The sequence below is a fragment of the Lepisosteus platostomus genome, chromosome 13 (genome assembly GCF_059453375.1).
Source record: "Lepisosteus platostomus isolate fLepPlt1 chromosome 13, fLepPlt1.hap1, whole genome shotgun sequence".
NCBI lineage: Eukaryota > Metazoa > Chordata > Actinopteri > Semionotiformes > Lepisosteidae > Lepisosteus > Lepisosteus platostomus.
The window spans coordinates 19,923,424-19,938,126 of record NC_142623.1 but is presented as its reverse complement, the minus strand read 5'-3'; the positions used below and the strand labels follow the sequence as shown (position 1 = coordinate 19,938,126).

Here is a 14,703-nt window from a genome sequence, read left to right as displayed (position 1 = left end):
ACTCTTTGCCACTTTCTGCGAAAAAGGGTGAAATCCTGGTAAGTACCCCCGAGACGTCCACGTATGTCTTGTCCCTGTTAGGAGATCCTCATGATGGACAGCAGGGTCAGCCCTCCGCAGAGAGGCTGGAGCCATGTGGGGCAGCTGGACCCGATTAATGGGGCGTGCTCATTGTTTCTGTTGGACCACTTGTGAGAGCCCTGCTCTAAAAAATACCACGCCTGCACAGCTTGCATGGAACAAAGTGGATAATAGATAGGCTTAACGCTTATGGGGTTCTACCTGAAGTCGGTTTAATTGCCATATTAATTGGAAAGGACAATTTGATCTTCAGGTTATGAGCTCATTATTCCAGCAAGCTCAGTTTTTCTGGCATATACACCATTTTAAAATAAATTAATAAATTCTTAAGAGTGAACTTGGGTGTTCCCATATACATTTGACTGTTGTGGTTGTAGCACACTGAGATCCAGTATCTAGCTTTATATTTCTGTATCTTGCGCTTGGAAAGACCTTTGCAGTTTTCTTTAGCTTGTGTCAGTTTCTCTCACAAGACTCAGTGTAGGAAATGAGACATCTTTGTTCTCTGTTGGGCAGCCTGGCCGTCAGGTCACTGGAGCAACAAAAGCCAACAAAGGAGACGAGGTATTTGGTAAGCAGGGTGTGGCCTTGTGATGACATTCCCCTTATTCTAAATTCCACAGGGACCCATGCTTGGCCAGGTGTATTGAACCACCAACCGACCACATGGTGTTTTAAGGCCTCCAAAAGAATCTGTTGGCAATAACAGATATACATTTTAATAGTTATTTCACCATTAATCTAATTGATCTTTAGTTATCAACTTTGAGGGAAAAAGCAGTCAAAATGGCATGACTAATAAATGACCGTCCTCATTTTTGTTTTGTAACTTAATTGGTGTATATTTAATCTCAAATTGGTTTGCAGCAATACTGCTTAAACTGGTGTGATATGAATTTTTATTCAGTCCAAGTTTAACCCGGCTCTGTATTTTTTAGTGATCAAAGACCAACAGGAGCAGTGCTGATAAAGTATTGCTGTTATAAATGACATTTTAATTAATTAACTGCAAGATTAAGATGGTCAAAACCTCTCAGAACCTTTGGCTTTAAAGAGCTGATGAGCACTGCTGGAAGATACTTCTCCATTTCTAATCTAATCATTTTAAACCCAGAAGCTTAATGTTCTCAATGTTAAGAGCATCACTTGGCCACCCTACCTCCTTTCCTTGTGTTTGACTGCTGTGAGGCCTGAACACCTGAATGGAAATGCTCACTTCAAAAACAGCTTAAAGGAGGCTGGGAGCCCAGCGTACATATGTGACCCCTGGGCACTTTTCCCAATTTAACCATGTCTTATTATAGTTGGTTACCAAACTGTGAAGAATAATGGACTTTTCAGGATTTGTCTTGTGAAGTTCTACTGGATTGTCATAAACAATACTTACGCCCTTCTGTAGGTTTTACCGCTAGGCATGTCCCAAAACAAAAGCACCTTTAAAGTTGCTGATCTGATGGTAATAATGTCTCACCATATCATCCTCCTGTCATTTTTCAAATTAGGATATGGGTAGTCCCATGTGCATCGCTCCCAGAGAATCAAAATAGTTTGCTCTTTCTTATCACTTTGCACATTTGTTCTTCTTGCTTACTGTTTGACATTTATTATAGTCATGTAGTGGCCATCTGTTTATTTTTAGGCCACCTACAGGACAGCAACAGCATCAAACGCCACTACTTGTACAGCAACTTGGTCCAGATTAACAACCAGAGCAGCAGCAGCCAGAAACACTTATGAGCATTACGATGCATGTTACCCTCTCAACCTCTTTGCAAAGATGTTTGCTGGAAAGAAATGCTAGTACACTGGTGGCCGTAAAGTGGAATAAGGCTATTTCTGTAGTATTTATTTCTGGCCTACAGTACTGTAATAACTAATATGAAATTTAGGAGTACTTTCATTCATAATTAATTTAATTTTGTGAGGTGACAGCTTCATTTCCACTTTTTTCTGTCTAGGGTATCTGTGGGATTGGCTAGATGTAGTGGTTCAAATATACATGTTCTCCTTCTCATCCTAAACAGACATAAATGTGAATTGATATCCCCCTCAAAGTTGCCCTTACTCTCCCTTTCATTTAGTCCTTCTACCATCTTTGTTTACACTTTTTGATGGCCTGGTGTGACATCATCATCATGCGCCACTTCAGTCACTAGTGTGACATTGTCATGTGCTACAGATAATGCAAATTTTTAATCTAGCTCTAGTACCAAAGACTTGGCATTATTTTTATCTGATAAGTAACAAATGTGATTAATCCTTTCTGGACATGTTTAGAAAGGATAACCAAACAATAAGATGTATATTACAGTATGCCACCATTAATGAAAAAGCAGGCTTTTTCAAACTTTACTACAGTTGGTACCTCAAATCCCTTTGAGATAAATACTCACAATGAAAGATACTTTGTTTTAAATGTAAATTTGCCTATTATGTGCTGACCCTGGGAGTATCCTGGTCATGGTTAGTGACATGTCTTGAATTGCCCAGGGGCTGTGTAAAAGTTTTTATTTTATTCAGTTTTGTTCTAGTAAAATAACAGAAAATTATTCAGATTTGCCACATTAGAGACCTAGGGTCAAGAGTAACACTGATGCAGAAACCAGTTCCTAGTTTTACCAACAAGCAGTTGGTAAACAAGCAGTAGGAAATGTAGTTCTACCTGCCTTTTGCTCTGACTTTTTGAATGAGCTTCCTTGGCGTGATCCGTTTTTAATTGTAGAATTTTCTGCTTTATCTGATCTCTGGTCTGCTCTGCTGTGAGATTCAAAGACTTCTGCCTCTTTACTTTCTGAGGAATTCATTTTTCTTTTTACTGCACTGTTTGTGCGTGTGTGTAACACCTAAAAGCAGTTAGAAGAATGTGCAGATAAAAAAGGACTTTTATGTTTCTGATTTTAAATTGCAGGGATTGAGATCAGTATGCATTGTCAGTGTATGCTTCGTTCTGTGCAAAGAACAGGACAGAATCACTACATTTGTGCTTTGTCGTTAGAGTATGGTGTGTCTTTTAAGTCACTTTAAGTGATTTTAGAATGATGGATATTTCAGCTGTTTCGCTTCAAACCTTTTTAAAAACATCTGAAGACAATAGCTTTAAAGTCACTGGATCTCAGTGTGCCTTCGTGTTTTACAATCAGTACAGCTTAAATAGGTTCAGATATGTGGCAATGACATCCACACACGTTAATTTAAGAGGCAATCACAAGGTATGGAATCAAGCTCTAGTCTGTTGTAATAATCTCACCTCTTAATAAATCCAAATATCCTCTGTTAACACTACCTTGTGACTTAAAAAGCTGCTTTTATAAATAGAAATATATAAAAATGTTTTTTGGGGGAAAAAGGTTAATTCTTTATCAATAAAAGCCGTATAAGGTGTTTTCAATTTGTTTGATATGACTTATAACATCCTTCTTAGGATTAAAAAATGAATTTAAATGAGTGGGATGATGAAATAATTGAGGAGAGCTTTAGGGGTGCTTTTACATTGCTTAAGATCACTGAAAGAAAACAAGTTTGGAAATGGATAGAGTGGGGAATGTGATGCAAAGCTTCCAAGTTTCTTAGTGAGAACAACCACCTCACCCCTAATGGAGTTTCTTCACTCTTGTTCAGTCCTGGTTCTGCCCCCATTTCTGAGGCCTTGGTTCCCCTGCGCTAGGTGAATCCCTGCTGTCCATCGCTGTGGGTCTGGTTACAGGTTTGCCTTGTGACTTGTGACAGATGTTGAATTTCCATGGGGAGTGGTGCGCAAAAACAAGAAAATTGGAAAACAAACATTTTCCTTTTGTGTGTGTCTGGTTGTTGATTTCCTTTGAAATCTGGGTCCCAAGGAGGAAAGAGGAAAATTTATTTTCAGATTTGATCTTTAGATTCTTACATGTAGGATATCTACTCTCTCCACAGTTTTTTTTTTAAGAGGTGGCTGTTTTCCCACCTAACCTTTACCGCTTTACTGGTATTAGTGGTCTGGAAATCTCTTGTGATTGTCGGTCCTAAAGTAAAGGGTGATTATGTAGTTCAGATCTAGAAATTCCAAACCTTAAGGTTTCATTTTTTTAGAGAATGTTTTCTTCTGAAGTGTAGAGTTAAATATCTGGATGAAAAAAGCTAAAAGGGATTAGATTCTATTGTCTTCGTATGAAATGTCAGCCGTGGATTAGTCAGACAGACCTGTTCCAGCAAAGAAAGGGTGCAGTTCTGAAAGATTCCTCCAGGCTCTACAACTTCTGGAAGAGAATGAGTGAGATGTGCCTTTTGCCATTGGCTGAACCCTTAGTATGTTTCAACAGTGAAAATAATTTACGGATACCGATTTGCTCAAGCTTAGTTTACTTCCCTGCTTCAGATTTTTTATTTCTGCAATGACTTTAACCTTCCCAATCACACAGAGAAAAAAGTCCAGGAGCATTAGGGTCTTGACATCTACTGATTTACCTTTTGCAAATTTGCATATTTTAAGAGTCGGATAATGAAACGAATCCGACTTGTGAGTGAGCCTTTCCCTGCCCAACTACCTACTACCCAGCAAATCCATGTCTCAATGTGGTCGGATTTTTATACTGTAACATATGCTCCTGGTTACAGTGGGGCGTGCTAATCACAGAGGCAGAGAGAGAATGTGCAGGCTTGACACAGAGGAGGGATTTGTGTTTATTTTAGGTGATTATTATAGGTTTGTGATTTCTTTTAGTTGGTTAATATTATTATTTGTTTAAGGCCAGTGTGGTAATACATAAGTAACCCTCCCTTATGTGATAAAGTATTTTAACCACACATTCTATAGTGTTGTACAGTATGCAGCAGTATAGGGGTAGATGTGGTTATATGTGAGCTTTGCTGTTCTCGGCGGTTCTCCGCACTGAACTCTCAAGGTGAACTCTCAGGGTGCACAGGACGTCAGACAGATGGTCAGAGACGGGTTGGCCCTGTTTCTTCTGGACAATAATGGTTCCCCAGATTCTGAAAGTCTTTCTGACAAAAGAACTATGCTATTTTGATTACGTGAGCTGGCTATGTGTTTGGTCAGTTAATCCATTGTTAGGAATGAACCTGCTGGATCATGTTTCTCCAGGACCAAATAGTGGTCACTTTTGAAATTGAAAGTGTTACTTTAATTAGCTGAAGTGCCTGAAATGGCAGCCTTTGCAATCACCCTGTACTTTAATAAATTGTACATGTTTAGCATGTTCTTGAAACGGTCAATAAAATTGTTACTAACACAAGGTACTTTTTCCTCTGGAATCAGTTTTGCCTCTCAGAATTCGAACTTAATCCTCCTATGAATCAAAATGATTAAAGTTTGCATTCTTTTCTGTTTGGTGTGATTTTTAATCAACATTTCAAATCAGTAGAAGAAATTCTTTGATTTATAATAATTCTTTGTTTTACAGCTTTTGGACATCAGATCTGTATGTACTTATTACCAAACATACAGATGTGTCAAAGTGCTGAAACTATGTAATTTTAACAAATGAATTGTGTAAAAGAGTCCAGAATGTCTTTTCAGGTGCTAGAATAGCCCTCTTTCTAAAGAGATTTCTAGCTGTCGATGGCTAAACCTTACCCTTTTCATTAGTTGTTAAGTATACAATAAGAGTTTGAAATCTTTTCAGAGTGATCGCACTTTGCTTTACCCAGTAGTAGTTCTCATTAGTTCAAATCCATCTGTTAACCTTGGGCAGTTGTCATTGATCTGTAGAACCTAATACATTATTCAATCTGTGAATGAATGGAAAGTGTCCATTCCATAGTTCTGTAATTAATGTTCTGGCTGTTTGAAAGTCGTCTTTTTGACTCCCATAAGCTTTAAGCTTTTTCAGTTCAGTTTTAGTTCCAAATAAACCAGTTTAAATAGTAAACAATTATTTGTTGCCAGCAGCCATATCATCCTGCAACTCACAACTGGCAACCCACTGAAGCTAAGCAGGTGTGAGCCTGGTCAGTACCTGGATAGGAGACCTCCTGGGAAAAACTAAGGTTGCTGCTGGAAGAGGTGTTAGTAGGGCCAGCAGGGGGCGCTCACCCCGCAGTCCATGTGGGTTTGAATGCCCCAGTATAGTGACGGGGCATTAGAACACTATACACTATACAGGACGATATACTGTAAAGAGGCACCGTTGGCCCTTACCAATCATGGCCTCCTAATAATCCCCATCTATGAATTGGCTTCATTACTCTGCTCTCCTCCCCACTAATAGCTGATGTGTGGTGAGCGTTCTGGTGCACTATGGCTGCCGTCGCATCATCCAAGTGGATGCTGCACATTGGTGGTGGTGGAGGGGAGACCCCATTACCTGTAAAGCGCTTTGAGTGGAGTGTCCAGAAAAGCGCTATATAAGTGTAAGCAGTTAATAATAATAATAATAAGGAACAAGTAATTGGTTTATTCCATGCTGAAAAAAAGAAGAAAGAGAACACAACTTTTCGGCCGTGGAGCCTTCTTCAGGTGAAGAAGAAGGCTTCACACCTGAAGAAGGCTCCACGGCCGAAACGTTGTGTTCTCTTTCTTCTTTTTTTCAGCATGGAATAAACCTATTACTTGTTCCTTTGCAGCCTACGCATGCTGACGCAGCTACCCACCTGAAATAATAATAATAATATTATTATCCTGCAAGATACAAGACTGGAGAGAAATGCTTTGCTTAACCTTTGCTACTTAGAAAGTACAACAGCTTATTACAAAAGAACCAGTCAGTGTTTATCTTGGGTTACGTGCATTTCTCTTTCAAATCCAACTTTCCATCATCCAACTTTCAAACGCTTCGACAAAAGTACTGCACATTGCACTGCATTGTACATGATGTTGAGAAGCCAGTAACTTCAGTAAGGAGTTACTAATGTAGAGTTTGAAGAAAAAAAATGGAGAATTTTATTGGATATCCTCCTCCAGTATGAAAACTACCCTATATTTGTAACATATTTCTATATTATTTCTTGCCCACACTGCGGGTAAATTTAACTCTTTAAATTTGAAATTTTATACATTGTCACCTTGTAACATTGTATATATTCTTTCCAATCAGTTACAACATAGACAATGTAGAGGATAAACTGCAACAGTTCCACGCAAGTGCCGTAAAGCTTTTATGTTGAATTTGTTTTAAAGGACAGTGTGCATTAACTTGGACAATTTCCCTGCTGTCGAGTTTGGATTTTTGTTCGATATTGATGGAATTAATAATTCGCTCTATCAAATCTTCTCTTTTCCCACCATTGCCTCCATTGCTTATAAAATCTTACTGTTGTGAAATTTTCTACTGTCTCATCTGAATTTGAAGTGGTCTGATCAACCAAAAAGTGCTGCAGAAGTGATTCTTGAGCAGAGACAGATTCCTGATCTGCATCATAGCTGGACAGCCTTTGCTGTTACATTATATCACTTGATGGAGCATTGGGCGCAAGGAATGCACCCCACACCCTTCCTTTGCAGAGCACAGACACAAACAACTGTACACTCACACCAGCCCCAGTATTACAATAGCCAGTTCACCTACCAGCATGTCTTTGGAGTTTGTGAGGAAATCCATACAAAACCATGCAGACTCCTCAGATAGCACTCCAGGAATTAAACCCGGGGCTCCAGAGTTGTGAGGCCTCAATACTAACCACTGCACCACTGTGCCACCCGTCTTTGAACAGTTGGTAATAGAATGTAAGGTAAGCGCAATGTTCATAATTGGGTCACTTACATGATAGAGGGTCAATTTAAGTGGCAGCAGTGTGAACTTATTAAGGCTTTGCATTTGGCACTTCAAGGTTATGGGTTCAAAATTCCAAATAGGGTGCTGATGTGCATCACTTAGATTGCTCTCATGAAAATAGCCAGCTGTATAAATGGGTACAGATGTGACTTGAGGTAAAATCTCGGCCCAATAATAGCAGTGTGTTGCTAAAAAAAATTAGCAGACTGTCTTTGCTGAAGTAAAGTGAAATAGGAGTTACTTGCCTGTGCACTACACTCAGAAGTCCTTGCAAGTTCTCTCAGACTCCCTCAGGTGCTGCTGTTGTGCAGCTCTGTGGGAAGGGCAGATGTTTAATTTTGCTCACATAAATTTACCTTTGGAGGGAAATGGTTTATGTGCATGGATCTCAACTTTAAAAGATAGACTTCTGTCCAAATTTCTTTCCTAGTGATGATAGCAGGCTTTGAGCTTTTTTTTATAAAAAAAGTTTTGTAGGGTGCTGCAACAGTGGTACAATATTTAACATGATCCTCGAGCACGAGCTCAGTATTTTTCGTGTCAGTTGATACATTCCTTGGGTGTTTTTAAGTGACTTGAACTAGGTTTTCTTTATCTTGGTCGTTCTTGGTGTGTCTTGATGTAGCTTGGGTGATCTTAAACTGTGTGTTATTTTATTCATGGTGCTAGAACATTTCTTGAATCCCTATTTCACTTCTCTCCAAGGATACTTGTATTAAAAGATCAGCATTGTTTTGTTTGGTTGCTTTTACACAAGCAGTCCCATAAGTTACATAGAACCGGCTGCTTTGTGCTTTAGAAACAGCTGTAAGTGTTAAGATGCTTTTTGTATTGATTTTGCTTCAGGATTTCCAGACTGCTGACCAGTTACTGGGTCCAATTGGATGTTTTAACTTTAAAGAAATAGCTTTCTTTCCTTCCTGCTCTGTTCCTCCTTTTGCTGTCCTGTTTCTTGGCTTGGCTTTTCAGCCCACTTCAGACGGTTCTTTTCTGAACCCTGTTGTGTTTTTTTTAACTTCTTAAAATTTTTAAAACAATCCAAAAACCAGCCCCCCTTATCAATTTGTTTGTAGGGCTCAGGCCTTTCCCACGCAAGGCAAACTGTATGAGTTAAGTTACTTTGTTTAGTGTTTTTTTTTCCCTTGTGTTCCATTTTTAATTGTTTTGGAAGTTGAGTCCTGGCAAACTGTGTTGAAACTGTTGTGTGTGTGTGTGTGTGAGGATGGTGGCACGAAGGGTTAAAGTGATGCATAAAACAAATAACAAAACCCAGGCTGGACTCATTGCTTTGTGGTCTCGTCACTGCAAATCACCTCCAGATGGGGGAAACTGTGGACGTGCCTGGAATTTAGAAAGAAAAGGCACTTCCTTCGGCTTTGGAGTGGCTCAGAATGGCGAAGGCCTCTATCCTGGGGGCAGCTTCAGATCCCCCTCAGTATAAAGAGCATCAGTTTTACAGGCAGTTAACTCTTCCCTAAGCCTGCACAAGGGCAGTGCTCTGCCATGTACTTGCCTTGATTTGCTTCAACCCCTGTAGAGGAAGTTAAAATGTTCTTTCTCTGCTTTAATTCGAATCGGTCCCCCAGGATCTTGAAATGGGTCAGGCTGCAGTTCAGTCCTGCCTTGCCTAATGTTTTCTTTTTTTTGTATTCAGCGTTTCCTACAAGGCGCCAATCCACACACCGTCCGCGTGCGGATGCGTGTGTGGGTCTGCGCCTGTGTTTTACCAACTCACCCTGAAGGAAGCTTGAGGTGCATGCCTCTGAAGCAGTCTCTGCCCATCCCAGTGGCTGTGCACACAGCAGGGGCTGCAAACACCCTTGATCTCCCTACATACTGTATCACCCCTTCCCGCCCCCACCCCCCAAAATAAAAATCAAAGCGGCATATTAGCTGTAGCACTCTCTGTACAGGAAGACTGAAGCTGAAACAACTGCTGTGAATCAGCCTGACCTGATTGTGGCTTTCGGTTTACCCCATTAACAAAGCCAGTAGTGTGTTCTCCTACCAGCCCCCAAAGACCACCTGCTCCTGGGCTTTCGTTTAATGCAGCACTGTAACTCCCCTCCAGGCCTCCTCGTCCTCTGTCACTTGTCAGCCTGCTTCCCTAACGAACGGTCCACCTGATCCGCCCAGGGCTGCCTGTGTAACCCTGTCTTGGAGCGTCTGTCTTAACCATGACTAACATGACTAGTTCTAGGCTGTAACCTGTAGGGTAGCTTCCGCTAACACACTGACGCCTAACAGCCTGTTCCCCAACAAAGAGCATCGGCCCAGACTGTCAAGGGCGTGTGCTTATAAATGGCTCTTCTGTAAAAACTTGTAATATTTTGTCAGTTTTTGATATTTGATATTACACAGCCTTTTCATTTTCTTTCATAATAAAAAACAGAATCGTAATTGAAATGATATAATTCAGTTTAATTCAGTTGTTGGAAAGCTGCTGCTACGTTCATGCTGTTTAACACTTCTGGAGCACTCTGTGCTTTTTACACAATTTTGGAAGTCACACTTGAAGTGTAGGTGCAATTTTACGTCAGTGTAGACGTGCAATGGATTTTTTCTTCATTTTCAATGACGGGTACCTATAAGATCTTCATTAAAAAGTATTGCATGCAGCATTGTTAAGAGAAATGTAACATACCTGATTAGATCAAATTTTGTTGTCTATTTTCTAAAGTGTATTAATGCTACTTGCTTTCTCTTCCCTTCAATTGATGTCAATGTACATGCCATTTTTTAAAATATCTCAAATCTCTTTATTGCTGCTCAAGTTTCAACTGCATTTCTCTCTTTTGTCCCATTTATCTTTAAAATACATTTTTCTGAAAAAAAATATTTCAAGTATTTAATCATTTAATAAGTATCTTCCAGGATTATTATGTGGTAACACATATAGTGAAAGCAGTAAGAGGAACTGGAACTCACTACTTCAAAAATTTTTATTTTTTATTTCTGCTATGTTTCAATATACACAACCTGCTTGTTATGTCTCGAAGGCTTGTGTATACTGGCGCTTTGACGTTCTAATAAATGTATTTGAAGTAGAGAGTCCACCTTAATGCTTTCACTGATTTTTGCTGCTGGTCAGGACCTCAGTTGTGTGTGCATTCCATTTTTTTTTTCAAATCTATATGTGGTACCTGTGTGGTTAACAGTCTTTGAAGTTAATAGTACAGTTTTAGAAACCCGCGTCATGATTTCTTCATAGGGCATTTGTGACGTTTCCATGTGACTGATCATGACTTAGATGCTGCCCAAACCGTCAGGTGTTTAAAATTTGGATCTCATCTTTGTGCAGCTTTAAGTGTCGCTCACCTTTCTTCTGTCCTGGCTGCTTCAAGAAGTCGGAAAGATCCCAAGGCAGAGCACTGGAATCCCATGGTTCCGTCCTGGCATCAGATGAGGCTGAGCGCATCAGAATTCCAATAATTGACTTAACGAAAAGGCCTCCCTTGTTCTGAGGTTTAATCATCTTCAGTGCCATTGCGCAGCTGTGTCTGTTTCAACTTCTCTTCAGCCCAGGACTCCATTGGGTTCCACGATTTTGCCTTTGTTGGAATAGTTTCAGCAAAAAGAGAAAAATGGCAATAATGAAACAGCCCGAGAGTCTTGATATATAGTGTGGGACAGTGGGAGTGGCTAGAGCAATCAGAGAGACTCAAGTGATGTAGATCCAGATGTGAAGCGTGAGCAGTTACCCACGATCCCCGGGCTTGGCTGTCTACTGAAGCCAGTCTCCCACAGCACAAGCTGCCACCTGCTGTTCGTGACACTGTCACCATTTGTCCCACCCCCCACTCCTGTGTGTTACTCTCCTTACCCCCCTTCCTCTCCCTGCCCTGACCCTCGCCATGATCCCATCCTGTCCCATTCCCCCTTTCCACCATCTTCCCCTTCTTTCCTAAGGTCATCCGTCGGGGCTGGCTGACCATCAACATCAGCATCATGAAAGGAGGATCCAAGGAGTACTGGTTTGTGCTGACTGCTGAGTCTCTGTCCTGGTACAAGGATGAAGAGGTGAGTGGGAGGGAGTGGTATCTTTTTTTGGGTGGTGGTTGGGACTTGTAGCTAGCGTGACCAGCCCTTCTCGATTGGCCTGGTTAAATGTTGTGGTCGGTGCTGATACACAGTTTAATTCCTGTATGTATAAAAATTGGACTGATAAAAGCAGGTTATCATACCTGTTTCGGGGCTTTTGTTGGACAGCACACTTGTTCTGTTGTGTCTCATATACAGTACTTTATATTAGGGCTTAAGATATTACTATACCATGTTTTATCCTATCCATTTTGTGTTTTAAGAATATGCCCAAGTGTCGTCCTACTGTAAATGTAACATTTATAGTAACTCAGTTGGATGTTTAGAATAAAAAAAAAACTCAGAATACAGCAGGGAAAGACACATTTGTGTTACTGCTTTGCTCTTTGGGCGACTGTTCAAATAAACAGCAGCAATGAGCAACAACATCCTGTTTACATATTGTATACCTGTTGTTTTCTTAAATTTGAATTTTTTTAGAGGGGAAGGTCTGTTTTCAGCCAAGCTGATTGGTGCATCTTTGACTATTATTGCAGCAAGGTCTTAGCTACTTTAAATTTGTGAACTACCTGTGTTGGACAGATGTACAATGCCTGAATGCAGGGAAATATGTGAAATCATCCTAATTTAAAGAGGAGATTTTTTTAACCCAAACAAAAAAAAAGGTTGATTAATTAGGGCCCTAGACAATTTCCAATGTCGTGTTCTGGTTTCTTTACATCCCCAGATGAAACAAGCTGTTGAGGAATATCCTGAATGTTATTTTTTTCCATCGCTTTTGTCTAGTGGCACTTTATTTGATCTCAGATTGTCCCCAAATCTTCTGCACTCTCCCTTTCAAAACCTGACAACTTCTTCTGTCCTTGGAAGTCAGAGTGTGCTTTTTAACAGTTAAGGGCAAATAACACAAATTTGTTAAATATGCACATGTGCTAACAGATCCTCTAGAGTCAGAAGCATCCCGCCCTGCTTTTTCCTGCACTCTGTAATTGTCCAAAATTGAATCCAGCACCCACGCCTTTTGAATGATGCTCTGTGCATGCGCAGGAGAGGAGACAAGAGCCTGCAGCAGAGGCTGGAGTCTGTGCTCGCATTCTGCTGGAGATCTCTTTAAGGAAATTCCTTTGCCCATGTGAGACCACCCCCCTCCACACCCCACCACCACAGGCTCGGCTCCGATCCCTGCCAGGTCTGCAGGAAGTACTCAGCCCTCCATGTTTTAAGAGTTTCCTAAACGGCAACGCAGACAGACCTGGTCCAAAGTTACAAACATAGTCATTACACCACAACTGACTGATGTGATAATTTAATTTATTTGTTTTAGTGTGCCATGAGTCTTTATTTTGAATTAGTCAGCCTTTCTCATTATTAATATTTAAAGGTTTGAAGTAAAAAAACAATCAAGTTCTGTAGGCTTCCAACAATTATTTTTTTGACATAATCATAAGAATTACCCCTGAGTTTAAAGAAATCAGTTAACATTCTAAAATTTAAACTCCTGTTTCTTCTATTAGAATCAAACCTTTCGGAATGATTATACTTCTGGATCAACTTTTTTGAATACTCCAGTCAAGAATAGGTATATCAGAAAACAGGACTGAATAACAAAGGCATATTTATATGGAAATAAGGAGAGAAAGCAGCCGAATTCTGAGGACCATCACTAACACTACAGAAAAACAGTTGATTTGTACTGAGGTACAGTAGTTGAGTTGCACTGTGACACTGAAGTCCGTAGCAGTCTCTGCATAAGGTTTTTTGGCTCCTTGAAGCTAGTCCCTGCCCAGCCTAACCAATGTGCAGACTACTGTACACCCATAGCCTAATGAACAGGTAGTCTGAACACTGGGGAGGCGAAGGGGAATGAGGTCTGCATGGCTCTGGCCTGGCACTGATTCTTCTCCTGGTGGAAATACAACACCTACAGAGAGGGGACAGAAGTGGGTTAGGGCAGGAGTTCCCAGTCTTGGTCCTAGGGGGTGACCATAGACCTGCTGGTTTTTCTTCCAGCCACACAGTGTTACAAATATTACACAATTGAGTCCTTAGTTTTGATTTGATAATCTGAGCTAATTAATTGTCAGTTCTCAAACAAGTTGGATGTTACCTTTTAAGGTATTGCTTTTCCTTAGTAAGATTTTTATTGCTTTTCCCAAGCCTTAGCTTTTGAGTAGAACAAAAACATGAAAATATTCAAACAAGAAACTTTGGTAGATTAGTTAAGGCTTCAGTTAGGTACTTAATAATTAGTGTGTGGACCTTCAGGACCAGAGTTGGAATACCCCTGGGTTAGGGTGTGTTTGATTCTGTTCAAACTATGTTAAATGGAAAAAACCTGTGAAGTGGTTTACCTTTTTTAACTTTTACTGAAACTTGACTACAGTTTTAATGAGCTGGCAGATACAGCTTTTCAGTGACTTTGCAGTGGAGGATTAGAAATGCATGTAATTGTGGGCGATTTAGGCCGATTCATGTCTTCTCATTTTTCCATTCATTTACAATCCATTAGTCTTGGTCACAACTGATGACCTAACTGGATTTCCCCTTCATTGAGTCACTACTGAAAATACTGCGAAAGTCACCTGATATTGTTACAGTGCCAATTCGCTTTTCTTTTTAAAACGATGAACTGTATATACTATTTACTTACATATTGTTGGACAACTTTGCAAATTACACGCACAAAAAAAAACTCTTGGCAGGTCTTTTAACATAAGCAAATTACACATTACTCACAAATTATTGAAAGCCTGGAAGGTTTTTAATATAACTGCTTCCGTTGGATGTTTTATTATACCTGAGCCTGCCAGTGTAACTTTGATGTTACCCCTGTTAACCCTGAATTGAGTGTGCCATGTTCTTGTGAGTTATTCAA

The 14,703-nt window shown here is 40.1% G+C and overlaps 1 protein-coding gene across 11 annotated transcripts in view; it reads left to right on the top strand.

The window, feature by feature from the left end:
* LOC148650192 (dynamin-2) overlaps positions 1-14,703 on the top strand; it is a 99,674-nt gene that overhangs the window by 62,612 nt on the left and 22,359 nt on the right. For 5 of the 11 annotated variants that reach the window (XM_088603751.1, XM_088603756.1, XM_088603750.1 and 2 more), the window contains 3 exons: positions 27-38; positions 8,861-8,890; positions 11,697-11,807. In XM_088603751.1, coding sequence (XP_088459877.1) covers positions 27-38; positions 8,861-8,890; positions 11,697-11,807 — 153 coding nt within the window. The remainder of the gene's footprint in view (positions 1-26; positions 39-8,860; positions 8,891-11,696; positions 11,808-14,703) is intronic. The other 6 variants (XM_088603758.1, XM_088603757.1, XM_088603752.1 and 3 more) reach the window with 2 other exon arrangements.